Below are 28,000 nucleotides of genomic sequence, written 5' to 3'. Positions count from 1 at the left end.
GAAAATGTCCAAAACTGGCCCCAATTTGTCATTTTCCCTCCCCGGAGTCATGTGACTTGTTAGTGTTACACGTCTCAGCTGTGAATGAACAGCAGGTGCGTTAAATTTGGTGTTATCGCTCCCATAATGTCTTCTCTTCTCAAAGAACTCTCTGAGGATCCAATAAAAGAATTGTTGCCCTACCTAAAAAACGGCCAAGGCTATAAAAACATGACCGAAACCCTGTAAGTGAGCTGCAGTACGGTTGCCATGACCGTATCGCGGTTTCAGTCAGAACAGGCCTCGCCGTGGTTGACCAAAAGAGTTTGAGTGCACATGCTCGGCGTCGTATGCAGAGGTTGTCTTTGGAAAATAGATGACGGAGTGCTGCCAACATCGCCGCAGAGGTTGAAGGGGTGGGGGCAGTCAGGCCGTTTTTTTTTTTTTTTTTTTTTTTTAAAGATGACGCACAAGACAGCCAGTAAATAGTTTGCTGAAGACAGACTAAAGACATGGACTAGTGGAACTATGCCATTGTGGTCTGATGGTACACACATAATAGTAGAAACAGCATCATAGAAGCTTGGAAGTCAACCTTTATTGATACACTTCAAAAGATCAAACCAGTAACAAAATCATATACGCCTTCATATTTGCTTCAGTACTTTAAAAAAAATTTTTTTTTAATACTGCACATGTAAAAACACTGATGAGCATAACACATGTCATGTAAGCCACTGCAATTGTTCCCCTTTATGGAATTTTTGCATGAGGGAACAGTTAAAAAAAAAGGCCACAGATGCTTGAGGTTCACCTTGTTTGGTTCCCATCAATCACAATGGGATATGGCCACATAAATGGAATGTATATATATTTTTTTAATGTTTACAAATTCATCAAGTGCATTCAAAATCACCATAAAGATAACAATGATTACACACAATAGATGATTATAGTCAATAAAATTGATTGTACGTAATTGATAGAGTGATATAAGTGATTTATTGTTTTTTTATTTGACCTTGTCATTTTGGCTGTCAAGCTAGCCAGGCAAATAAAATGACGTAGCATTTCCTTCTGTTTAGTGATTTAAAGCAACGGTTGATTTTCTTACATGGCATTATTGATTGAAGTACATAACAAAAGAGACAAAAACAAGTTAGAAAAGAAAACAAAAATAAACAGAAAAATCCATTAAGGCACTGCGTATTAAAGGAATACAATCATTTTCAACCCTCGTTTATGCCTTGTAGCTAAAATAGTTCATTAGGTACAACAACACAAGATCCAATAAGACCTAATGTTGTGGCCTGTGAGTGTATATTTTAGCAATTCAAATATTAACGATCTGTTATGATGATTCAAAAGCTGATAGGCCTCGTCTGACTGGCAAGCTCGTTCTCGACACTGCGCACAGTGTTTACGTCGGTGGTTGGGCACCTTGTCGATTATTCAAGTACTCTCCTCTATTTCTCTCAGGAAATAAATTAGATGCTCTGTGAACTGCCCTGCAGTTGCAATGTGACTGTTGAGGATTTATAAAAAAAATAAAAAAAAAAAAAAAGTAGACATAGCATAATACAAAAGTAGAAAATCAGGGTTGAGTCAGAAAAAAAAAAAAAGCACGAGAGTCATTAACCTGATTTATGGCCGCTTGAATTCATGAGTTTGAAATTCCATATATGCTTTACAAAAACAGCGTACTGTGATCCAGCAGTCTATGTGCGCGGATTTAAAACAACTAAACAAAAATTACATATTGTCATGTTGTAAATCAAATCAACATGGTATAAGGACAAAATCCAAAGCCTCAAAGAGAGAAAAGAAAAGGACCAAAACACATCATGAAAAATATAATGCAAAAACATACCTTACAAAAAAAAACTTCTGTACACGTCCCTGTCAGCACATATTACAAAAAATGTCTCTTTAAAAAGGTAATTTCCTGAATTAAGAAATTGCTGTTTAGCATGTTGTTGCCTTAAAAAAAAAAAAAAAAAAATCGAACATGTTGACAAAAATAGCACCAACATTTTAGCCAATTTTGAAAAAAAAAATAAAAAATCCCAGATTCTAAACTCTATTCACTTTAATTCTCAATGGCAAAGGCACAACTCAGTAGTTGGTTAAGAAAACATCCAATAAATCATATTTATTGCTTCTGTTGACATTGGTCCCAAAAGGTTTTGCTGTCCTGCAACAATCATCCTGTTGAACGGTTCCCTGCATCGCCCCGTCCTCGTTGTATAACATAGAACATCAAGTTAAATTGCTTGGCAAATCATTAACTCATTAACTCCCAGCCATTTTTCACTGAAGCAACCCCCCCTTGGTTCCCGGCTGTTTACTGGATTTTGACTGATTTTGCAAGGTCCACAGATTGTTATAATATTTGTACCTGTTTCCGTTTTGCAGCAATTAGCATTAGAATATAGCTAAGTTTCATCATTATTCCCAAATCTGTTGAAAACACTGAGGAAAAGAGCCATGGCCCTGGTTGATCTCTTATACTCGGCTGCCACCTGCTGGCCATTTTTTGTAACAACTACCATTACTTTAAGCGACCGCTTCATGTCAGAGGCTGTATCAAAGCCTTCTCTATGCTCTAGCGTAAAAAAACAAACAAAAAAAACTTATAAACACGTTTTTGGGACCATGGCGATATTTAAAATAGAACGGTTTTATACGTCTTTGGGAGCAAATTATTTAAATAGTGTCAGTCAGGTATTTTCATTAAAATGTTCTCAGTGAGGGTTGTGTGATTGTCCAAATAAGTCCTTAAGGCCTCAAGAAGTATGAAAAAATATCTTTGCTGTTTGACTTGACCGTCTCTCCCATACAAAAGAACAAAATGAACAAATAACATATCACGCTGGTGTTGTTTGGCGAATAGCAGAAGAATCCCAGGCTGGAGGACTGACTTCAGACTGAAGAAGCTGGTCAACAGAGTGGTCAGTCAGTGAAGTCTAAGTGGGTCCGTGAGAGCGGCGGGGCTGGGGGGAGGAGTCGGGGGGATGTTACCTGGGGCATTCATGGTCGCAGGCTGGGCGGTGGACGCGATGGCGGCGGGAAGTGAAGCGCGGGGGGCACGCGGGACGGCGGCGGACCCGGTGGTAGCTGAACGACGGGCGGCGCTCTGGCCGGAGGGCTGGAGGTGACGGGGGACTCTGGGACGTGGCGATAGTCGGGCGGCGGCGGTGAGGGCGTGTGGATTGGGGTGCGTGGTGCTGACCTGGCCGGTTGGGACCCCGCTTTCACTCTTGTGAAGTTGATGCACCGACCCTGGAGTTGAACACATACGTTAAGAGAACACAAATGTTCCTTATAAATATTATATTATATATTATATATATTATATTCCTAAATATGACATGCTAGTCCAGGAGTCAGCATCCTTGTCTGTCAAAAGAGCTATTTTAGGCCCCAAAAAATTTTTTAATTACTTTTTTGCTGCCTTTTTTCCGATAAATACATTTTTTTTTTAACTTATTTTGGCAGTTTTGTGAACATTATATAGTAAGTTTTGGCATTTTTTATGATTACTTTTTGAGTACTGTCTTACTTCTTTCTTTCTTAAATCAATTTATTTATTTATTTTTTACATTTTTCCCCCTGGGAGTTTTGTGAACATTATATGGTGATTTTCTGGATTTCTTCTTTTGCTTTTGGACATTTTATGGCTATCTTTTCAACATTTTCTTTCTAACCTTGTCTTTAATCAATTTTCTGACTTTTTTTTTTTTTTTATGGCAATTTAGTGAACATTTTAAAGTAATTTTCAGGATTTCTGTTTTTTGGACATTTTATCGTTACTTTTTAAATGTTTTCTGATTTTTTTTTTTTTGATTTTTTTTTTTTTTTGATTTTTTTTTTTTTAATATTTGTTTCACTTTTATGGGGCAATTTGTATACTACTTTTTTTTTTGTGGTAATTTTTGTTCTTTTGTTTTTGGACATTTTAAGATTTTGCGTTTCTTTTCTGCCTTTGTCTTTAATAAAATTTGTCTTTTTTTTGGGGGGTATTTTCAAAGACATTTTATGGTAATTTTCTGCCTTTCGTCTTTTGTTTTAAGACATCTTATGTTTACTTTTTGAACGTATTATTTTCTGCCTTATTTAAAAATAAATAAATAAATAAATACCTTTTCTTTCTTTTTTTGGGAGGGTGGCAATTTTGTGTATATTGTCGTAATTTTCTTCTATTCCTCTTCCTTTTGGAAACATTATGATCCCTTTTTGGATATTTTTAGCCAGGTAATTTGAAAACTTTTTCATCTACCTTCTACCTTCTTTTTCTGACAACTTAAAAATTTTGACTGATCATATTTGAATATTTAATTCTTCATTTTTTTTTAAACCTAAATCATCAATTTAATTTAAAGCATATTTTATCGAAAAATACAAATAAATATGTAAAAACTTTTTGGAGAGATCCACAGGAAGCCACAGGAGAGGGACTAAAGGATCCTGTACTAGACGATGTGTTTTTTGCAAATAGATTTTTGATCTTTTTACTGCTGAACTTTGTTATGAAATGTGATTAATTTAAAACTAAACCATGTTTGTTGTCATTTTTTAAATCATTGCGGACGCATTGGCAAATGAGTTACAGATCTGGAATTCTTGCACCAGGGGATTTAATATGACATGTTAGTCGATGTGGTTTGTAGCAAACTGATTTTGAGCTTGTTGCTAGTCTACTTTGTGCTAAAAAAAGCAATTCCTTTCCAAGAAGAACATTTGAGAAATCTGTTGTAAAAGATTATATGGTGAATGTAAAAAAATAATTACATAAAAAACATGTTTTTTTGCTATTGTCTTGTATTGTTTTTGATTCACTTTTTTGGCATGTGGTATTCACTTCAGTCCTCTCTGGGATTCATTCATTGTTTCCTTGTGTTGAGGTTTGGGCCTTTTGTTTATGATGTCTCTGTTTAGTCCCAATAATTTGTTACATTTGTGTTGTGAATTTTTTTTGTCTTTCATGGTGGTTTCTTTGTCTGGCCTTGAGTCTTCCACCTGCGTCTTGAATTTCCAGCCTGGTTCTTCTTTTTTGCCTTACTCGAAATATTCCATTAGCTGTTTTCGTTTTCCCCAAAACTTGCAGTTTGTTTTTATTGGTCATTGTTTTGGCTATATAAATGTAAGTTGGCTCCACTCTTTTTGTCTGGCGTCGTGATGTTATGATGATGTCGTGCTTGTGCATGTGTGTGACATTTGGTCATAGTCAATAAGTGAAGTGTGTGCCGCTGGCATTACCTCATCCACCCTTTAGAGCTCGATTGGCCTCCTGGGGAGACGTGTGAATAAAATGTGCACAGGAACTTGTCACAACCAAGTCATTTTTGACAGTGTGCGCGGTTCTCTTTTGTGTTTGTAGCTCGACCTCCTCTGACGTCAACATGAATGATGTGGTTTGGAGTTTGGAGGTTACTGAGTTTATTGCAGGGACGAGTGGAAAGTGGGTACTTGTAATTTGAATGACTTTTTATTGAAAATAAAATGTGACTTTTGACCTGAGAGAGGGTGTGGTGGCTTAACAGTGTCCGTTCAAGTTAATCTCCGGGGTCAGGATTTTCTTTTATTATTATTATTATTATTTTTTTTTTAATTATTTTTAACAAATCTCACTTTCTGCACTGTCAGGCTGAAACACAAAGGGCATTCCCCCAAACTGTTCCCACAAAGTTGGAAGCATGCAATTGCCCAAATATGATTTTTCCATCAAAGTCAGTCTTGGCAAAGGTTTGCGCTAGTCCCGTTTTGTTGTTTTGTGAGTGTTTTTTTTTTCAAAATGGTGCCTTTACTGTACTTTAATTTATTTGATTCAATCTCCATTGTAATGACCTTTATTGATTGATTGATGGAATTATTATTATTATTATTATTATTATTATTATTATTATTAATTCAATATCTCAACTCAACTCAACTTTATTTATAAAGTGATCTATGTAAGTCTTTCTCCAACAAAGTTAAATGTTTGAACATGTCCAAGACCTTCCTTTCATCCCTCAAGCTTTTCAGCACTTTTTTTTTTATGCTATCATTTGCTTTTATGTATTCTACTATAATCTAATCTGTCAAGCTGCGGTCCAAGCACCAGTTAAAATCATGCCTCTCTTTGCACAAAACGTTCCAATCATTATTTTAAAAGGAATTCCTCGTTTAAGAGCGTTTTTTTTTTTTTTTCTTGGCACGGCAAACACGCAGAGCGCTTTTTTTTTTTGCCCTCGGCGACTAAAAATCGCCGTTTGCTCGCAACCTGGCAGGCACGAAAAAAAAGGATTCGATTTCCGTCACTGGCGAGTCTCTACTTGGTGACTTGCACTGGCTGATGGCATGATGCAACGTACGCCTTTAAAGAAGAAATCATGCCATTTTTTCCACTAAAGTCATATGCGGTTTGCAATGAAGCCTTAGAAATATCTCCAGGCTCGCTCATTTCCAGGCAATGGAATGCCGTATTTCACTCAGAGTGGAAACAAGCATCTTTTAATGTAATCCTTCGATTTGAAGACGTGTTACCTGAACTTTATTTGGGAAAATGAGGCCTGCCAAATCACACAGTTCTTCAAATAAATAGAGCGCACAAGCGGGGGCATTAATGTTGCCGTGGAATGCTTGTTCTTGCCGAGTCAACAGCTGTTTCGTTATTGCTGTGCCTGACATTAATTGGACCTTCGTTTTGCACACAAAACTGCAGCGTAAGTCACTCAAACGTAACTTATTGGAAAATCAGGGATGTTGCAATTCATCGAAATTCAATTGTTACGCTCCACAATTATAAAAATCAGCATATTCATAAAAAAAAGATTATTAACTCATTCACTCGCCGCCATTTTCACATTTCGCAATCCCATTCGCTCCCGGCTGTTTTACTGGATTTTGACTGATTTTGCAAGGCCTGCAGAATATTGTGTTCAATTGCTATAAAAGCATGGAACCTATCAAAAGAAAGATTAAAGTCTCTTCTTTCATCAGGAAAAAAAAGTGTTTCTATCTGTTTCCGTTTTGCAGCAATTAGCATTAGAAGAGAGCTAACTTTCATCAGTTTTCACAAATCTATTTAGAATTCTAAGTAATTTAGCCCTTTTTTCTGCATGGCCCTGGTTGATCTCCTTTGCTCTGCTGCCACCTACTGGCCGTTTTTGTAATAACTACAATTTCTGCAAGCGTTCATTGCAGTTGAGAGGCTGCATCAAAGCCTTCTGTATGCTCTAGCATAAAAAACAAAAACAACAAAAAACGTATAAATATGTCTTTGGGACATATCGCGTCTAATCGAAAAGACCACTTCAGAGCAAAAAATAAATAAATTGGCCATTGGCTACTTACATGATCGCCAGGCTGGGGCCTCATCAAAGAGACCTGGTCGTACCCGCGTCGAAACAGTGCCCAGATAGCATCCAGTTTACCCTGAATGAGACAAGACAAGATGCAAAATGTTCTTCCTTTACATAAGGTGAGTCCAGTCCGCTCATGGCGACTGGACTTTTTCCCTACTGCTGCCTGTGAGGTGTCGCCTTTCACCATGACTCACAGCAGTGCAGGAGTCATGTGGAAATACACAAGGCTGTACAGTTTTACAGGCATCCCAGATAACAGTAAGCGCTGCTTCCCCTATGAATGGCCAGTGTTGTTGCGCACACTAAAAACACACATATTACTGACGCCAGGTCGAATAACGATCCAGTGTTTGATGGGGATGTTTGTATATTTCTTCGGATATGTCAGAGGAGACCAACGTCTTCCCATAAGTTTTTGGAAAGCATCACAAGTTTAATAATAGTGTGAGTGGGAGGGATTGGGGCCTTCTGTCTGTCGAGACGTTTCAGCCACACTCAGTTTGCTGAACTCAATGGCAAGAGCTAAAAAAAAATGTGGAGGACCAAATTGCCAAAATTAAAAATCAATAAATGACTAAATAAATAAATGACTAAATAAATAAATAAATAAATATGAATGTAATAAATAATAATAAAATAAAACGTAATTCAAAAATTAAATACAAAAAATAAATAGAACTGGAAATAAAAACAAAAAAATATATATCCCAAATAAATAAAAAAATAAAAATGAAGATAAATACAAAAAAAAAAACGGATTCAAACAAATAAAATAAATAAAAGTGAAAATAAAAACGGATATAAAAAAATAGAATATAATTCAAAGATTAAATACAAAAAATAAATATAACTGGAAATTAAAACAAAAAAAAATATTCCTAAATAAATAAATAAAAATAAATGCAAAAATTAAAAAACGAGATTCAAAACATAAAAATAAATAAATAAATAAATAAAAGTGAAAATATAAACAAATAAAAAAAATATATAATTCCAAAATTAAATAAAAAAAATAAATATAACTGGAAATAAAAACACAAAATATATATACCCCTAAATAAATAAATAAAAGTAAAAATAAATACAAAATTAAAAAACGAGATTAAAAAAATAAATATAAAAATAAATGTTGAAATAAATACAAAAATAAATATATAAATAGAATTAAATATCAATCAATAAATAAAAACTGCTCTGCTCTCACATTCATTTATTTCGTGCTGCAAACGCTCTGTTATGATGAAATGAGGGGGCGGTCCTAAGCGTGTCATGGGTTGGGCAGTCAACAAGCTGGAGTCTGATCGATGTGTAAGCTGTTTGTTTGTGGAACGCAAGTGAATCCAGTATGCTGAACACTTTCGAAATTATGACTTTTTCTGACCAGACTGGACCCCTTTTCTACATTATGCTTAGGAATAAAGGAACAGTTGTGTGTACTTTACCTGGATGGGTGTGTACCACTTCCGGTTCTGAGGCGGCTTCTTGGGAGATTTCTTTGGTTTGGGCTCGAAGGGTTCGTATTCCTGCTCTGGCATTTTCACCACCGCATTCTTGGGCTTCTCCAGTTTTGCCCCCTCCTCGGTGGAGCCCTTTCCGCCCCAACGCACCTTTCGGACAGACGTGGAAATTTGACCATTTATTGTTTTGATTGCTGCTTTATCTATTGGCCCGTCAGTAAGATGAAATACCTCCATCCTCTTGATCCCGCCAATTCCTCTTCCTCCATAATATGAGGCATCCACAGTGGGCCACTTCTTCTTTGGCAGACCGTCTTCATCGTCTGACTCCTGTGATAGCCAGAAAGTTTGCCAATCTTAAGCATATTCTCTCTCAATATGAATTGAAACTAGTTTTGTTCAGAGATACGCCCTTGACTTTCCACTATTTTTAGGTGGGATGCTACTATATGCAGTATTTAAGCATCCCCTCACAATCAGTGGTGTTTCTTTCAACTTACGGGCTCAGGAGGAGGTGGAGGAGGAGGTTCTTTGATCACCTGGAAAAGCAGCACAAATACGACATGAGGTAAACACAACATGGTTTGTTTTGCTTTTCACAACCACATTAATCACAACAGCTTCGGAGGGCCCTTATGTTCCCGTCGCGTTTCGACAAACGTTTCCTTTTCATGTTCTTACCACGGTGCAGCAGAGAGGCCAGAACCACCACATGAGCAGCAGGGCCAGTAGGAGAAACAACACCAGAAGGGTGATGAGGAGAATTGTGCCATCAAACTGTAGAAGAAGAAAAAATGTACGTAAAAAAAAAATTGGACCTGTAAAAAAGAAAATGTGTACTAAAAAAAGAAATTTGTACGAAAATAAAAATCTACGTAAAGAAAATTGTGTGTAAAAAAAATCTGTACATAAAAAGAATTGTACCTGTAGAAATGCCAATTTTTAGTCAAAGAAGTCGCCTCTAGGAGTCACAAGTGTTTTTTCTGCTGCTGTCCAGTCACGTTGCCTCCATACAAGTCAAGTCAAGTCTTTATTTATATATTTATATATTTACATATTTATTTCAAACAGCCTTTGCTGTCACAAAGCGCTTTACAGAAACACAACGAAACAAACACAAAGATGAGATACTAAGTCACGTGATGTCACACGATCGAAACACAACTGTGACATGCCCGTTATCTGTTTGACCAAAACGCATCAGTTTAAAAGAGCCAAACTGGAATTAAACTACTAGATCCATATTTTAGTGCCAGTATCGATCCGATATCGATACAGAGCCTCTCAGTTGAAGTTCAAGACTTTTCATTAATAGAAAGGGTGCCTTGGGGTGGCATGGCTCAGTGGAAGAGTTTTTTTTTGTTTTTTTTGGTCCCCCCTCGATGACAGCAGTTCATGTAATTTGGGAGATCCCTAAGCGAATCCATCAGTAACTTGGAAATAAATATCCGTAAGTCAAGTATGGTTCCCATTATGGACCACAGACGAGAATCAGATGTGGGTCGACTTTAAGCCATCTTGCGGGCAACGACACGGGATATTTATCAGAAATCAGTAGTAAACGCCGTCATAGACAGTCAGACACCAATGGAGGCTGATGGACTGTTTCCTAGAAGTCAAATAATACTTTTTTTGCGAGTTTCAGGAAAATTGCTGATTAGGTAGCACATGCATGATGCAATGACGCAATATGTAGTAGTGGTGGTAGTAATACATACGGCAATGGATGTCCTCCATTGTTATCAGTATGCCATGTTGTTTTTGTTAAAGTCAATGATATCACTCCATTTAATCTTTTCCTCAATGGGAAGCGCAAGCCAGATCTTTGTTAGCAAACTCACTGAAAACACTTGGCGCACACGTGGCTATAGTTGAAAAGGACAGAAAGATGACTCGAAACCACACGCTATGAATAAAGATATCAAAACCACTTTAAAGACAAATTAATCTAAAAAAAAAAAGAAAATGAAGCTGTGACTTACACACTCTGTGGTGGTGATGTGCACATTGCTGCTGATGAAAGACAGACCGTCGTTCATGCTCACTTGAAGATAAATCACCCTGAAACAAAACGACGACACTTTAATTTGGGGGATGGAATGTGCGGCGTCGATGCCAAGCATGTTTTTATTTAGTCTGATGTATATTTGAATGAAGTCACTGAGCTGCCTGTTGGAAAGGAGCCATTAACAATTAAAAGTCGCCTCAAAGTAATGCAAAGCAAAAAAATTGGCCATTAAAAACTCATTTTCACCCAAAAAACGTATAAATACGTTCTATTTTAAATGTTTTAAGTGTCCCAAAGACATATTTATACATTTTAATGTTTTTTTAATGCTAGTCGAGCATACAGAAGGCTTTGATGCATCCTCTCAACTGCAAAGAACTGTTGCAGAAATGGTAGTTCTTACACAAACGGCCAGCAGGTGGCAGCAGAGTATAAGAGATCAACCAAGGCCATGATGAAAACAAGCGGATTTGGCCCCAGTTCAAAAATAATTGTGAAAATGCCAATTGCTGCAAAACGGAAACAGAAATATATATATTTTTTTTCCTGATGAAAGAAGAGACTTTAACGCTCTTTGACTGACAAAGACGTTTCATGATGATGAGTAAAATTCCAATGAATGGAATGCGATCTTTCATTTTGTAGCCACATTGTATATGTAGTAAAGGCAAACAATATTCTTTTTGCCTTGAAAGATGAGTTAAAATGCTCAAAAGCGGCTGGCACTGTGGATTTTTTTGTTTTGTTTTTATAACGCCTGGCAGTCAAAGAGTTGATCTTTCTTTTGATAGGTTCCTTGTTTTCATAGCAATCGAACAAAATATTCTGCGGGCCTTGCAAAATCAGTCCAATTCCAGTAAAACGAGCGAAGGGGGTTGCTTCAGTGAAAATTCCTGGGAGTGAATGAGTTAAAGAGGAAGTCAAAAAATAATAATATGTTCTATGCCGCCCTAATAGTCTAAATACAGTATTAGCGTTAGTGGAATATGAGTTGAGCAGCAAAATCCAGCATTTTTTTTAAAATCACTATCAGTCGCGGGATAATGATATCACAGTTACTCACCTAACAACCAATCACAACTCAGCTTCACAAAACAGGTGAGCCATGATTGGTCGTCGCCTGAGCCTGAGTAACTGCGATGTCATCTTCAGTCGACAGCACGTGGCAAAATGGCTGCCCCCTTGAGATGGATAAAAACGGATGGATTTTGCCGTATAACTCATATTCCGCAAATGTAATATTAAAATTTAATACACAAAATTAATAATATTAATAATTAATATTAATAATTAATTAATAATAAATAAAATTTAATTTAAAAGTTTAATAAGCCCCCTTGATGCCCTAAATCCTTTCCTTCTGCAAGTGTGGAAAAACAATTGTGCAAAAATCCTAATGACCTCTGGTGACCCCCTTGGCAATGACTTCCAAAAAACATATGGATGAAAGAAACACTTTTGGAGGCCCCTCATCTCAAGCGCCTCACTGAGAGAATCGGGTGAACGTGAAAGAGGTTCAGCAGATGGAAAACAGGCCACGCAAACTGATAAACCTGCGTGAGCATTGACACACAAAGACTGTCTGGCTGTAACAAAGGGGAAGATAAGGGAATGCTGAGTGGGTGCAGTTCATGAACAGAACCATGCATATGATGTTGACATTATCATTACCAAAAAAAAAGTATATGTTTGCTCTGCGATAGATATGTGTGGGGTGGGTTGGCTTGTTCCAGATGTGGTTTGGTTCTTCACATCACACAGACTGTAATCAGCAACACGTGATCAAGTGACAGTGCAGTACGTCAACAAAGGAAAAGCAAGCCCAATTTTCAAACACGTTTATCTAGTGAAATGTTAACAGGCCACTTTCTGCTTCATGGCCGGACTGACAAAGCGGATGAGATGACGCGCTTCTTTTTTTTTTTCTTTTTTTTTTTTAAGGGACACAGCGAAATATGGGGGGGGGGGATGACATGCAGGCGGGCATAAGATGGTTTGTGGGCCGTGACGCCACAAGTGGCAGCAAAAGTCAAGAGAGGAAGAAGGATGGGGAGGGAGACGGTTGGAGTGTCAGATGGTTAGGTGGTGATGCATGAAGCCGTGGAAAGTTAGAGGATTTTGAAGCGGGACGCTCTAATCTGAATTTGAGGCAGGAAAACACTTGATGACTTCTTTGCCACTTATGAAAAACAACGGTAGCTAAGTGTCAATCAAAAAACGTTTATTTACAATGATTAAATGCATTGTATAACGTGTAACTGCACCAAAACAGTAGACTTACTTCCCGACTTCGTCAATGACAGGAGCCGGACACAGCAGGAAGGTGTTTTCGACACTAGCAGGCTTCTCGTCTACAACATAAATCAAACACGTTTTCATTTTCACGAGTAATTTACAGATCCCTTCCACAAATGTGGAATAAAATTGTTGTATTGCCGCCCACCTCACGATAACGATATGTATCGCGATACATATGTATCCCGATACTTGATCTTCGAGGCGATACGTATCCCGATATTTCACATTCATTTATTTTAATTTTATAATAACAGTCATATGTATAACGTAAAGCAGGGGGGTGTCCAAACTTTTTCCTCTGAGGGCCACATACAGAAAAATAGAAAGCTGCAAGGGCCACTTTGATTTAAGTTATTTATTAACACATTCATTGCCAGACCAGCAAAAAATTTGACGTCTTTTTCCGTCAATGGCAGTGAATGAGTTAAACATGGTAAAAATCAATGAAGCAATTATAAATTGTTGGTATAATGTACAGTTACTTATTGAAAACTGCTAACAGTCACAAGGCAAATAGTCACCCCTGTGTGCCACTATAATAGACACGCCTCTCCACTGAGCAGCAGCTGATCACACATTCTATTTCGGTTTTTTTAAACAAAATAAACGAAAATTGGTACATTAAGACACATGTGCAATGTTAAGTTTATAATTAAATAAATGTTGATATTCTTCCTCTGCTTTTATTTTTCACACTGTGTCCAATCACTGGTGAGCTATTTTTGTATTAATTGAAGCCAATTAACTTCAAAGACGCTGCTGGTTTTTATTTTTTAGCTACAATGCAAGCTGCAAAGGCAAACGTTAACGAGCAATATCGATTCTGACACCTGCGTATCGATACGTGTATTGTAATGAGGCCCGCAACGATATATTGCCGTATCGATTTATTTATTTATTTTTTTTTTTTTAGCACACCCCTAGCGTCTACTCACTGATTGTGATGGTGTCGTTGATTCGAAAGCTGCACAGCACCTGGTCGATGTCCCTGCCATGGAGGAAACCGTTGCCCCTCACCACCACTTGGAAAGTTTCTGGTTTGCATGCAAACATTTTGGATGCATTAGCATTTTTCTTTACAATACCCACTTTGATTACTATTGTGTTTCTGGAATATGAATTAAGCATCAAAATGGATGCCTTTTCATCCATCTTAGTGAGCGGCCATTTTGACACTTGCTGTTGACTGAAAATGACATCACAGCTGCTGTGGTAACGACCAATCACGGCTCACCAGTTTTCTGAAGCTGAGCCGTGATTGGCCGTTGAGCCCTGAGCAACTGTGATGTCATTTTCAGTTGAGAGCAAATGGCCAAATGGATGCCCCTTGGGGGGTCTTTGGGCTGAAGACAGTCTTGTGGAAGTTTTTATATAAATTTCCCCTGTTTATCTGAATAACCTTTTTTTTCCTGAGTATTTTGAGTACAGTAAAAAAATTAAAAATAAAAAAATCAGGAAGGCATAAAAAAAAATAAAAAATAAAATAAAAATTCAGTAAAAACATATTCAGAAAAACATTTAAAAAAATATAAAAAAAACCATAACATATATATATGTATATATATATATATATATATATATATATATATATATATATATATATATATATATATATAACAAATACTGAAAAAAATACTCAAAAAACAAACAAAGCCCCCCCCCCCCCCCCAAGAATTACTTAGAAAAACATTTTTCAAAAAAAAAAAAAAATGCAATAAAAAAATTAAAAAATCCAGTAAATGCAATACACTTTTCCATACATATTAACTTATTGTTTGAATTAAAGATGAAAGTTTTTTTTTATTTTTTAACTCCTACTAATATATACATGAGTGCATTTTTATTTTCTGACATTCAGAATCTCTTGTTTCCTCTTGGCAACATCCCCCCCAAAAAAGTATGTCTTGTACTATATAGTGTAACAGTTACATGCGACCTGGATGTCCATGTATCATTTTTTTTCATTTGTAGAGTGTGTGCAGCACCCACCTCCTGCACACACGCTCGACGGCTCAGCTGCCAAGATCTCAATGCAAGATTTCTTGATGATCTGAATTGGATGACATCATGCGTCATTTACACTGTTCCCGTTTGGTTCACATATTTATTTAAAATCACATAATTTGAATCAATCGACATCATCAAAAAGCACAATGTAACTTTTACAAAATACAATTGTTAGCTTTCTTTGTACAACGAAACCTTTATTTACCGAATCGATAACACCCCGGAGGGCGTGGAAGCCTCCCAAAACAGGAAACACATGCTCGATCGTGTCTGCAATGGTCGCCAGCTATATTTATCCACGAGTGGAGCCATCAGGTGGGAATGCAAAGAAGAAAAGTGAGAATAAATTATTATTTTGAAAGTAGGAATAGACACATTGCACAACGTTAATATTGGATCATTCGCTCCATTACAATAGTTCTCAGACTACAATAGGAAAAGCTCCAAATACAGCCACGCTACTATATATTAGGGATGTAACGATAAGGGCAATATTGTGATATTGTGATATTAAAACTGCCACAATATCGTTGTCATGTTCACAGATGTGTTCCTTTTAAATATTGTGAACATGACGACGACGATATTGTGGCAGTTTGAATATCACGATATCACGATATTGCCCTTATCGTTACATCCCTCGTACTTAGTGTAAAAGATGGCATGCAATACCTGAGTCTCGTTGAAGTCTTTCACCCCAACGCAATAGACAATGGCTCCGAGAGATCTGGCTCGCTCAGCCTGTTGTAAAACGGCACACGTGAATTCTTTCCCAGAAAAAACAAGCAATCAAACAACAGGTGTTCCCTTGGCTTCCCGAAATGTGCAACATGTGAAACTTTTGTGCCACTTTAATGGCGCGCTCGCTACCTCTTGCTGTGCGGTGATAAGTTGATGTTCCTGCAGTTCCCCGTCTGTCAGCGCTATAATTACGCTAGCCTTGCCTGCAAAATCAAAACAGTGACTGAATCTGAAGTCAATAGTTGTTCATTTTGTTGTTGGCGATCAGTCAGTAGGTGCTCACCAAAGTTCTCCTGGTATATCTGCTCGTTCGCCTTGAATAAGAAGACATGTTGGTCAGAATGTGCAGAAGAAGCTCAAGATTCGAACTTTTCATTCGATGCTGTTTGACACGTATTTGTTAATGTTCTTTATAAATAATACAGAGCAGGGCTTTAATTGCCTACCCTATGCAGTCCAAGGTGCATAAATGTGTCTCCACCTGGTTTCTCTCTTTTAAGCGCATTCAGCCCCTTTTGGATGTCCACCCTGCAAAAGATAGAAAATCAGAAGGACGCAAGGGCCACATCATGTTATGAAGAGAAATTGTGTTTCGTCCTAAAAATTGTACAAATAATTTATTTGTGCTTTTGCATATTTAGAAAAAAGCTACAGTATATAAACCAATTTATTTTATAATATGGCAGTAGGGTTATTATAGTTTTGGTATTTTTCATTTTAGTCTTTATTTTGTTTTTTAAAATTTAGTTAGTTTTAATTAGTTTTCAGCGTGGTTCTGTTAGTTTAGTTTGTTTCAGTATTAGTTTTAGTTTTTTTATGTGTATTACTTGTGCGCAATATTTAAAACATACCATGGGCGTGACGTCATTATTCCAGTTTATATCAAAATAAATCTACTAAAAATCACATTTAAAATCATCCCCAAAGGCTCATGCATTAAATTAATTACCAAGACAAAAATGAAGGACATTTTTGCTATAATTATAGTTAGTTTTATTTTAGTTAGTTTTGTAAACATAAAATGTAGTTTATTTTTCTTTTTTGAAAAAGCATTTTTGTTTTTACTTTATTTCCTTAACGATTTCTTTTTTTTATTAGATTTTTTTCCGTTAGTTTTAGTTAACTAAAATAACCTTTAGTAGCACCCGTGTTTTTCGACACCTTCCCTTCTTACTTTGACCATCTCCAAACATTTTTGTTTTTATTTGATTTGAACTGAGTCAAATGCCATTTTTTTTTTTTTAGCATATGTCGCGGGCCACTAAAAAAAATGGCCGGCGGGCCTCAAATGGCCCCCGGGCTGTAGTTTGGACACCTCTGAGCTACACGCTCGCATGCGTTCGTTTCCAGCAGTGTGTCTTCGAGGGAAACATCTGCTTTCACTCTAGCGCCATGCTTTGAATTAAGGCTTGCTGACGAGTGCTTCCGATTGCGTGAGAGCACGCGGCACTGCAGCGTCATGCGGTTTTAGGCTTTAGCTTCCTCAGCGACTCATCTTGAAGGTAATAACGTGGATAATCAACGTACATCTTTGACTTACCTTTTCTCTGTAAGTGGTAGGATGGTTTTTGCTCCTGTGGAGAATGTTATGAAGGACATCCTAAGCATGGGACTGGGGAACAAAAGACAAAAGAATGGCACTAAGGACTTGCATTTTGTCAATGGGACAATAATATTTTTGGGAAATCACAATATTTTGTTTCAATAAAAATAACTCATTTACTCCCAATAACGTATAAATACGTTTTTTTTATGTTCTAATTGTCCCAAGGACGTATTTATACGTTTTTTTTGTTTTTGTTTTTTTTTATGCTAGAGCATACACTTTGAAATCTTGGAAAACATAAAACATGCCCATTGACCTTAAAATAGCACAGTAACACGTCCTGTGGATAGCATTTTGTTTTACCTTTTAAATTTCTCTGCTAAATTTTCCACAAAGTAGTAGATTTCATCCCAGTGATTCTGCACACTGCCAGACCTGAAACACAAAAACAAACACAAACCGTAACTTTTTTTTTTTTTTTTTTTTTTTTTTTTTTTTTTTTTGTATTACATAAGAATTATTAACATATCCTTCTTTCAATACGCAATAAGCTGAAGTCTTTCTTCTTTAGTGAATTAGCTTGTAGCATTTTGCTAATGTAGCTGAGCTGGAAATGTCGCTATTGCTAATGTGTGAACTTTCTTTCAGGCCGTGTTTTCAATGAAAAAACAACAACAATAAAACAGCTTTAAATTGAGTTTTGAAACTACAACTACAGATTTTGTCCTTGTAAAATGTAATAGGCTAATTTAAAATTACCTAGCAGGCTAGCATGCATAGCTTTGTTTTCTAGCTAGAATGCTTGTGAGGAAATTCCGTTCCTCTCCATATTTGATAATTTGTAGACCTGTAACTGATCAAAAATAGCAAGAAGAGAACTTTTATTAAAATGTGAAAGGCTTTTGTAGAAAATAACAACAACAACTGAAGCTAAGCTAATAAGTTAGCTCAATTCACCAGCGGCTTGTTGTGAATGGTAGGCTGAAAGCATTTGTCCAGACTAATAAGGCTATGACTGAAATTATGCCCTGAGGTACTGGACTCTCCCAGGGGAGCACTATAAGACTGGACTATAAATGGACATAAAAACGCCATATGTAGCAACATTTCCTCTGGGTAAAACGTTTGTGTTTGCTAATTGGTCATTCGATTTAAGGGTATGAGCCGGTACATAAAGAGGCTTCCGGCACAATGTGAGCAGTCATCAGGTTAGTAGTTAAGTTGAGAGAGAGATGACACATGGGGAAATGAGCTAACCGACTGTGGTAAAACTTACAGCCCCATTTCGGATGATGACGCCGACTCGGAGTCACGTTGAAGGGAGACAGAATGTTATTGTAGGTGCTGACTGACTGATGTAACAATATTGGGTGAAAACGCGCCAACATGTGTGTTGTGTTTCTCTCTGCAAAAGGAGAGAATGTCAACACCGCGTTTCCCACAGTGCTCACTTGGGTTTGCTACCTTTCGTTTAGCTCCGATAGCGGCGAGCTAGCAATACGCTTTTGGCGGCACACCATTTGAGAATATACTGTAACGTGGGTCTCAGGGCGACAACAGTTGAGAACAACTGACCTAGAGGACTTAATATGCCCACGTTAAGACTTCTTGATTAATCCAGCGAGGATTGCGGGAGGAAGTTGAATTTCCAAGAGAAAACCCACGCGAGCGCTGGGACAACATACAAACTCTCAGAACCTTGTTGTGTGAGACAACACACTCAACCCACATCGACAGTGCTGCAACAACATCAAATAATGTATATTGACTGAGGTGACATCATTGCTTTGGGAGCTTTTGATCGTTTCTGGCAATGGAGTCTCATGGTACATACAGAAGACTGTCCTGCCAAAGTCACATCATCGTCAGATCATCATACATGATGTTCTGAAGAAAGTGAGAACAATGACGGATCACAGCACTGCTCCTCCCCCGTGACTCTGAGACTTAGAATTCCCCGTGCAGACCACACATGCTGCAAATATCTCCTCTTAACACAAAGAGGTCTTCCACAATGACACGGACCCCGTGAACTCTGCTTGTGCGCAGAAACAAATGGCGGCCAACGTTCTAACTCAGCATTTTGCGCTTTCTATTTCTGATAAATTCCCCAACAGACACACACACAAACACATCAAGTCTTTCCCGTAATGCTGACTGAGTTAAGAAAGAGGACAAGACCTTTAAAGATAAACAATTTTTAAATGGTGTAAGCGCATGTAGGAGGATTACACACTCAGCCACGTAGATTTAGATCTGAACTGTGTACAGTATTTCGGAGCAGATTGCTCTAGGGATAGACCGATAATCGGCCCGGTGCCGATGTTTGGCATTTTGACAAATATCGGCATCGGCCATGTTTTTTTTTGTTTTTTTTTTATCTGAAGGCCGATAAAGCTGGTATCTCACTGTGCAGTAAATACTTGCGAACGTAGCGAATTTGGGCTTTTCATCAGGAATTGTAAGATGTTTACTTGTTGTAAACACATTTGGAACATATTCAGACAATTTTTCACCGCAAAGATCTTTTCAAACATTTTACGAACGCGAATAAAAAACCCCAAATGAACTACATTCGCGTGCATTTGTCAATCAGTGAGATGCAGGAAACTTTTCATTTATGGATCTATTTAAATTTCCACTTTAGAAAAAATAACGCCCAACACGTTTTAATTTAATAAATAAATAAAATAAATAAATAAATTATGTTGAAATTTAATTATTTTTTTTTTTTTACAGTAGAAATCTTTAGGGATCTATTTATTTGCTTTTTAATTTTTATTTGTGTATTTTTATTCATTTAGCCCAACACATGCTAATGACCCTGGAAGTTCCCTGCAATTGTTATATTTTTTTTAAACACATATGTCAATATAGTTAAAAAAAAAGAAGTTTATTTTGCTATTTTTTCTATTTTACAGCAAATGAATATCGGCATGAAATATCGGTTATCGGCCCCCTTGACTACTAATAATCTGTAGCGGTATCGGCCTTGATAAAACCATATCGGTCTATCTCTAGATTGCTCCCTTACTGTACGAGACGAGAAGTAACGCCCATTTTCCGCAGCCAATAGTCATATTAAAATGTCATACGTGACTATTTATTATGGTTTATTTCTTAAAGAGGTCTTATTTGACTTGGATCGATCCCATTGTGTGAGATGGCTGCCATCGTGGGACTGAGGTCTAGCTTGCAGTTTCGCTCACCTGTTCAAACACCGCCGGGGAAAGGAAGTGGCCAATTCTGTGTGACTGTTATTTTATCTGGAGTGCCCCCCCCCCCCTCCCCTCCCCATTAATTTCTTTTGAAATCATAATTTAGTGGTTTGAACAGAGACACCTAAACCGGAGTGGCTTGGGGGTTTTTCAAAGGTGAGGGGGCGTTAGAATGTGCGGACGAAGCGATTGAGGCCAAGTTACATCATCGCAAACCATCATACCCACCGAAGCTAGAAGAGATTTAGACAAGGATCCCCCAATAGGCGGACTTCACAGGATTAGATTATTTTTGCTGAAAGTTTTTATTTAACCAGAATAATTTTTGGGGGTATTTACAGGGATTTTTAAAATCTGGCAGTTTTTCTGTGGGTGAGCTCATCGTCCACCAATCACAGCTTTTCTGGTCATCTTTTAGTTAGTCTAGATTCTTCTATTTCTTCTTCTACTACTACTGTTTGTTCTTCTTGGCATTCATTGGCAATCTGGATGTCCAGTGACACCATGATGCTTCTCACAGATCCATATGGACATTCAACGAGAGACATCTGTTTCTGGGGAGGAGACTTGTGATTGCTAGTGCTGTGTTGATCTACAGATCAGTAAGCACACACTTGGATTTGTTATCCTTGCCATGTGTACGGTCCCACATTTGATAAATTGGTCAAGATGTTGAAAATACGTACTTGCGACAGACTTGATGTCTTGCAGGACTTTTAACACCGTTCCCATGTTCATTTTCATGAGATCATCTTCTATTCTTCAGTGTGAGAAACTTCCCCGATCACGGCATGTTATTCCTTTTTGTGGGCATAGCCTATATTATGGCTTCATCTCTAGGCAACTAAATTTCATGGTCACTGACAGTCATAGCACCCGGTGAGAACGGTCTGTTGGAAACATAGTTGTGCATCATTTTCCCACATGCTGCAGCAGCAGCAAGCAAGGTTTGCTATGTGAAGGACGTCGTCTGAGGGATTATACACAGATCGGGAGTGAGGTAATGCGAAAACTCCGCTAGCTGTTTTGCCTGCCAGATAAAGTGCGCGGCGAAGATTTACCGAAGGCTTCCATCCGAGCGCCAAGTTTGTTGCGTCCGTGTGCAACCTTGTGACAAACGAGTCGAAACGGCTCCGAACTGGTACTCAGTCAGTGCTGCATTTTAAAGCCCATTTGTGATGCGCTAGCTAACCTTATGTTGCTGAGTAGGTAAAATGCCAGCGTCTTGATGGGAAAAACAAAATGAGTCAGATGTTCCTATGTCGACCTGGGGGAGGCTGAAAGTCCAATTGAGAGAGAAAAACAAACGAGGAAAGACTAAGGCAGCATTTCTACATTGTCAACTACTTGAAAAAGAAGATGTAAAATTCTTTCTTTCCTATTTGATCACCAATGTGAAAAATTGGTCATCAATTCGTTTTTGTCTTTAAACAGAACCCTAGTTGAGACTAAATCAGGGCTGTCCAAACTTTTTCATTTGAGGGCCACATACAGAAAATCCAAAGGACACAAGGGCCACATAATGTTATGAAGAAAAATTGTGTTTAGTCCTAAAAATTGTACAAATAATTTATTTGTCCTTTTGCATATTTATAAAAATGGTACAGTATATATAAACCAATTTATTTGTAATATGGCAATAGGATTATTATAGTTTTGGAATTTTTCATTTTAGTTTTTATTTTGTTTGTTTTTTTTTAAATTTAGTTAGTTTTAATTAGTTGTCAGGGTGATTCTGTTAGTTTTTTATTAGTTTTAGTTCTTTAATAAATGCTTAGTTTTAGTTAGTTTCAAGATTAGTTTTAGTTTTTAGTTTTTTTTTGTTTTTGTTTTTTTTTTAAATGTGTATTACTTGTGCACAATATTTAAAATCACCATGGGTGCAATGTTATTATTCTGGTTTATATCTAAATAAATCTAAAAATCACATTTAAAATCATCCCCAAAGGCTCATACATTAAATTAATTATCAAAGACTAAAACGAAGGACATTTTTGCTATAATTATAGTTAGTTTTATTTTTAGTTAGTTTTGTACACATAAAATGTAGTTTAGTTTAGTTTAGTTTTATTTTCTTTTTTTTAAGCATCTTTGTTTTTATTTTCTTTCGTTACCGAAATTGTTTTTTGAATTTTATTTTTTTCGTTAGTTTTAGTTAACTGAAATAAACTTTAATAGCATCTATGATTTTCGACACCCTCCCTTCTTACTTTGACCATCACCAAATATTTTTGTTTTTATTTTATTTGAACTGAGTCAAATGCCCATTTTTAACATATGTCGCGGGCCGCAAATGGCCCCCGGGCCGTAGTTTGGACACCCCTGGACTAAATCATAAGCACCATTTTGTTGTTTTGCTGGGCAAGTGGTGCACTCAGTTCTGTCTCAAACAGAAGTGTGAACATGAACTCTTTTTACATTGATTTGTTTTTATCGAGTCATTTTATTATGGTATTCTATTGTTTTATTGTAACGCTCTTATTTGTTTATCTTGATTTTCTATTGCTAAGGTCAAACGTAAAGTTATGGGGACCTCCAGTGTATGAACTAAATTTCTGTTTAGTAGTTGATGTTAAGCCAAAGTGGATGGGACATCGGTGAGGGTGGATGACAGCATGTGGGGGAAAAAAAAGCCGTGGTGGTCTGGAGGCTATGTGGCTTTCAGCATCATTCTCACGCTTCAAAGTGTGGAAGAAGAAAAATAAAATTTCAAAAATCCCGACAGCGACCAAGGCGGCCGTCTGCCATTCCAGCTGGGCCCATCCAGACCACCCCGGCCCGCGTCCAATAATGGCGCTCCAATTCGACTGACTGGGCACAAAGATGTGTTTGTTTAAAACCACTAACCTACTTTTACAGCTAGCGCTACGCTATGACTCTTTGCTACTGAGCTAATGCGCATACTGTATATGCATACACTTGAAAGGGAATTTTAAAAAAAAGTGCAAGTAGAGATACATTTCATATTTTTATTTCAGTTTAATCCAATAAAATATCTAATAAAATAGAGATGACCACGTCATCAATATAATAAACTACGCCAATTCGTAATACGTATAGTAATTAATGCTAATGCTAACCATGTTGACATAGCACCAGAACAATGTTTACGTCCTCAATCATAGCGCTATCAAAGTATGATGTTAGTTTCTTTTTGTCTGATCGCACTATAGTTTTGCTAGCATGCTGTCATTAGCATTTAGCGCCTAGCAAGCCAATGCTAAGTACCGTACAGTTCCATTAATGTGCTTACAAAAGCTGCTGTTGTTACAAAAGAGTGAAGAACTTCCGCACTGTGCAACTTATCTTACATTAATTTATCCTAATAGATTAATAGATTTTTTTTTTTTTTTTAACAATGATGGCATTACCATTTAGCGTCAGTCAGGCAAGTGCAGTTCATTCCATTATTTTTTTTATTTTTTATTTTTATTTTTTTAACAGTAAAATGACTTGATTGATCTCAAATCAAATTGTATAGACCGTATTACATTATTTATTTATGTTTATTTATTCATTCTTTTTAGCAATGCTGACATTAACATTAGCATTATTATTATTTTTGTAAGCAGTAAAAAGACTTGATTTGTGCCACACTAAATTGGATCTACAGTATTACTGGTACCTTATTATGGTAGTTTTGTTTTGTTTTTGTTTTTTTGTTTTTTTTTATTTTTTTGTTTTTTTTTGCAAGGCTGACATTCGGATTTAACTCCAAATGAAGTTATACTAAGTTCAATTGCTGAACTGCTCTTTTGATAATAAATTATCTTGTCTAGTTTTAGCCCACAGGCATTAGCATTTAGCGCCAACAATATGAAATTGGTTGACTGCATTTTTTTTTTTTTTTTTTTTGTACAATACTCCATTGGAGTACAATAGCATTAGCGCTTCGCCCCAACTATCTATACGATTGCACAGTGAATGCTGTTAACTTCTATCTTTAAGAGACTGTGTAACAAGATCTAGTCGAATACGCTCATACTTTTAGAAGCTGATAGCAAGAGATTGTGACCTAAAAATGACATCCATTTTGCTTATGAGGCTAGAACATCTTTTAGCTTTTATCATGGGGTTTGAATACATATGGAAACCGTTTATGGTTGCATTCCATATAATTCTTGGACCCAATATACACCACATAACTCATACTAAGGTTAAGTCAAAGATGTAGATCAGGCGTGTCCAAAAACATCAAAAACAAGCAAGGGGCCCTTGAGGACCGCAGTTGTCCAACCCTGATATAAGTCGAATGAAATTACTCGATCAGCACCTTTATCTGGCTTTGCACCAACATTTCACTCATTTTCTCCCAATAAAGTGTAAATATGTTTTTTTTTTATGTTTTAAGTGTCCCAAAGACGTATTTATACATTTTTTTTGTTTTTTTTATGCTAGAGCATACAGAAGGCTGTGATGCAGCCTTTCAACTGCAAAGAACGGTTGCAGAAATGGTAGTTATTACACAAACGGCCAGCAGGTGGCAGCAGAGCAAAGGAGATCAACCAGGGCCATGTAGAAAAAAAGCTCAATTACTTGCAATTTTAATTACATTTGTGAAAACCGATTAAACTTCGCTCTCTTCTAATGCTAATTGCTGCAAAACGGAAACAGATAGAAACAATTTTTTTTCCTGATGAAAGAAGAGACTTTAATCTTTCTTTTGGTAGGTTCCATGCTTTTATATCAATAGAACACAATATTCTGTGGGCCTTGCAAAATCAGTCAAAATCCAGTAAAACAGCCGGGAGCGAACGGGATTGCGAAATGTGAAAATGGCGGCGATTGAAGGAGTTAATGTGAGGATGATATTTTTGTATCATTCTACTAATTAGTAGACACAATTGTTGTACTTTTGTAATACAGTATAAACAAACACAAGACAGCTGGTGGGAGGATGAGTCGATGCTGCTCCTTTCCGGCACTGACTTGAGTCACAAAGTAAGGTCATTAAACCTCCATTCAGTAAATGTGTTTTGGGATTTCTGATTCAAATTCAAAAGTCCGACTACTCTGCATTCCCTGTTCCGTATGGATTAAGCCCAACATGCTGTGTCTGCAAAACGCCATCCAAGGGATGAGGCTGGGTGTAGCTTTAGGAAGATTACTACAGGACTTCCTCTTGTTTGAAGTCCACCAGCCATGTCTCATGGCCCCTACTGGAGCGGGCACCGCCGCTGGCACGAGACCTAACAATAGAAACGGCCTGTATTCGCGTTCTTCCCAGCAATGCGTCTGCGTTTTAGGCAATAAGGCAAGTCAAAAAAATGGTCTCCACTGTCCAATGGCAGAAGCCCCCCCTGATTTACCCTTCAATAAAGTTTAGTTGTTCTTGTAGGCTTTTCTGATTTTTGTATTTTTATTTTATTTTTATTTATTTATTTATTTTTTGCCGGAAGGTTTTGTGCTAGCACTGACTGCTGTTATGAACTGTTCATAATTCTCTCCTTCCTCTTCAGGTCCCAGTTCCAGTTGAAGAAAAACAGTCCCAAAGCGCATCACTGTAAGTATGGTGTTCTTCACTGATTTTCAATGGACCATGACAAATCTCCTCCCAAAAAATGGGTTTTGTTTTGATTTGAACAAGAGAGCGTAGATGTTTTATATCCACTGTGAATTGGCATCTAAATGGATATAAAGATACAGTTGGATGGATAACATTTGGATGGCTGTAGTTGGAAGAAGAACTTAACAAGATATTAATAGAATGGAAAATTAATAAGATAGTTGTATAGAGATGAACCGATGAAAAGATAGACAGATAAAGGAGATGATGTCTATCAACTCATTTGCTCCCAATAACGTGTAAATATGTTTTTTAAGGTTTTAAGTGTCCCAAAGACGTATTTATACGTTGTTTTTTTTTTTTTTTATGCTAAAACATACAGAAGGCTTTGATGCAGCCTCTCAACTTCAAAGAACGGTTGCAGAAATGGTAGTTATTAAACAAACGACCAGCAGGTGGCAGCAGAGCAAAGGAGATCAACCAGGGCCATCTAGAAAAAAAGCTCAATTACTTACAATTTTAAATAGATTTGTGAAAAACGATGAAACTTAGCTGTCTTCTAATGGTAATTGCTGGAAAATGGAAACAGATAGAAACATACTTTTTTTCCTGATGAAAGAAGAGACTTTAATCTTTCTTTTGATCGGTTCCATGCTTTTATAGCAATTGAACACAATATTCTGTGGGCCTTGCAAAATCAGTCAAAATTCAGTAAAACAGCCGGGAGCAAACGGGATTGCTTCTGTGAAAATGGCGGCGAGTGAATGAGTTAAATATAAATCTAGATCTAAATTTGAAAGAGTGTGGAAGTGCCATTGTGGTGGACTTTACAATGATCATTTGTTGCTTACTGTATTATAAATCACACAGTCTTTATGAATGCCTTTTTATGAGCCATGAAATCCCCAAATGGAGGAATGCGATTTTTTTTTTTTTTTTTTTTTTTCACCATTTAATTTTCTTGACTGGCAGTCTGCTCCACGCTGCTGAAGTCCAGTGCCGAGATGTCACCAAACCGCAACGTTTTTCCAGTGTGGGAGTTGCAGACAGCACTAATGACAGAGTGATTTCTGAGCGAGCACTCAGGATACGCGAGTAGAGGTCAAAAAGGAGAGATTGTCCTCCGTACGTCTTTGTTTAAAAGGGTGCGTGCGTGAATTCTAAATTGGGCAACAGAGAACTTGACTTGTATCATCCAAACAGTCGCTCCTCTTTCTGCTGATTCAGCAAAACCGCACGACCGCCTTCCTCGGCTGCGTCAACCCCATGCGCATGGATGCAGCGATTTTAAAATCTTCCATCTTTTACAAATCCAATTTCTGACACAGATTAAGCAAGTAAAAGCGCCAAAAATGTTTGGGATAAGTGCATGTACGCTAAAAGGATTCAAACTTACTTGTCGAGCACAAAATAGAGGTCAAAAGCGCCTTGACAAGAACTCGCTTCCTCCTCCTCTTCATCCTGCTGCTCCGGTTCGGCTCTGGCGGACGGCGAAGTGAGTACAAGTAATCCAAACAAAAGCAGAGCAAGAGACATGCTCCACAATAATCTTGGCACCATTTCTTATTTGTTTACGGGGGAAAAAAAAAAAAAGTAGTTCCTTAGCGGCTTGGAAAAACACACACTGACACACAAAGCGTTCTCACATCCCACCGCTCAGCTTTAAAATGAAAGGGATGCAAGGAAGAAAACAAAGAAAAAGTCTACTCGGTTGCCTTTGCGAAAACGATTAAAAATGGGGGGGAAAAGTTTCCTGTCAGAGAGTCAAAACATGTTGAAAGTGGGGCAAAAAAAAAAGGAGGTGAAGAAGAGGAGCGTTGTTGGCACTAGAAGATCTGGAAACCCGTTGGACAAGCTGGACTCAAATGGACCGGGTTTCATATTTCATCTT

The 28,000-nt window shown here is 37.3% G+C and overlaps 2 protein-coding genes across 5 annotated transcripts in view; one reads left to right on the top strand and one right to left on the bottom strand.

The window, feature by feature from the left end:
• Window positions 1-28,000, top strand: part of mapk8b (mitogen-activated protein kinase 8b) — a 116,370-nt gene that overhangs the window by 1,156 nt on the left and 87,214 nt on the right. For all 3 annotated transcript variants that reach the window (XM_077503815.1, XM_077503819.1, XM_077503812.1), the window contains exon 2: window positions 26,063-26,106. The gene's annotated coding sequence lies outside the window, so the exon portion shown is untranslated. The remainder of the gene's footprint in view (window positions 1-26,062; window positions 26,107-28,000) is intronic.
• Window positions 558-27,982, bottom strand: antxr1c (ANTXR cell adhesion molecule 1c). 2 transcript variants are annotated; one of them, XM_077503810.1, is made up of 19 exons: window positions 27,506-27,982; window positions 17,749-17,820; window positions 17,380-17,451; window positions 16,286-16,367; window positions 16,123-16,153; window positions 15,969-16,042; window positions 15,771-15,839; window positions 15,304-15,384; window positions 15,081-15,141; window positions 14,027-14,125; window positions 13,075-13,144; window positions 10,768-10,846; window positions 9,467-9,562; window positions 9,286-9,324; window positions 9,017-9,115; window positions 8,771-8,935; window positions 7,318-7,398; window positions 3,001-3,261; window positions 558-2,915 (listed from the first exon to the last, which is right to left on the bottom strand). In XM_077503810.1, exons 1-18 carry the CDS (start codon window positions 27,667-27,669, stop codon window positions 3,010-3,012), a joined length of 1,686 nt encoding a protein of 561 aa, XP_077359936.1. In that variant the 5' UTR covers window positions 27,670-27,982; the 3' UTR covers window positions 558-2,915; window positions 3,001-3,009. The 2 variants fall into 2 exon arrangements, with proteins under 2 accessions (XP_077359936.1, XP_077359935.1); XM_077503809.1 differs by having other exon boundaries at window positions 558-3,261.

Source organism: Festucalex cinctus, chromosome 17 (genome assembly GCF_051991245.1).
Source record: "Festucalex cinctus isolate MCC-2025b chromosome 17, RoL_Fcin_1.0, whole genome shotgun sequence".
Lineage (NCBI taxonomy): Eukaryota > Metazoa > Chordata > Actinopteri > Syngnathiformes > Syngnathidae > Festucalex > Festucalex cinctus.
This window is presented reverse-complemented; position numbering and strand designations above follow the sequence as displayed.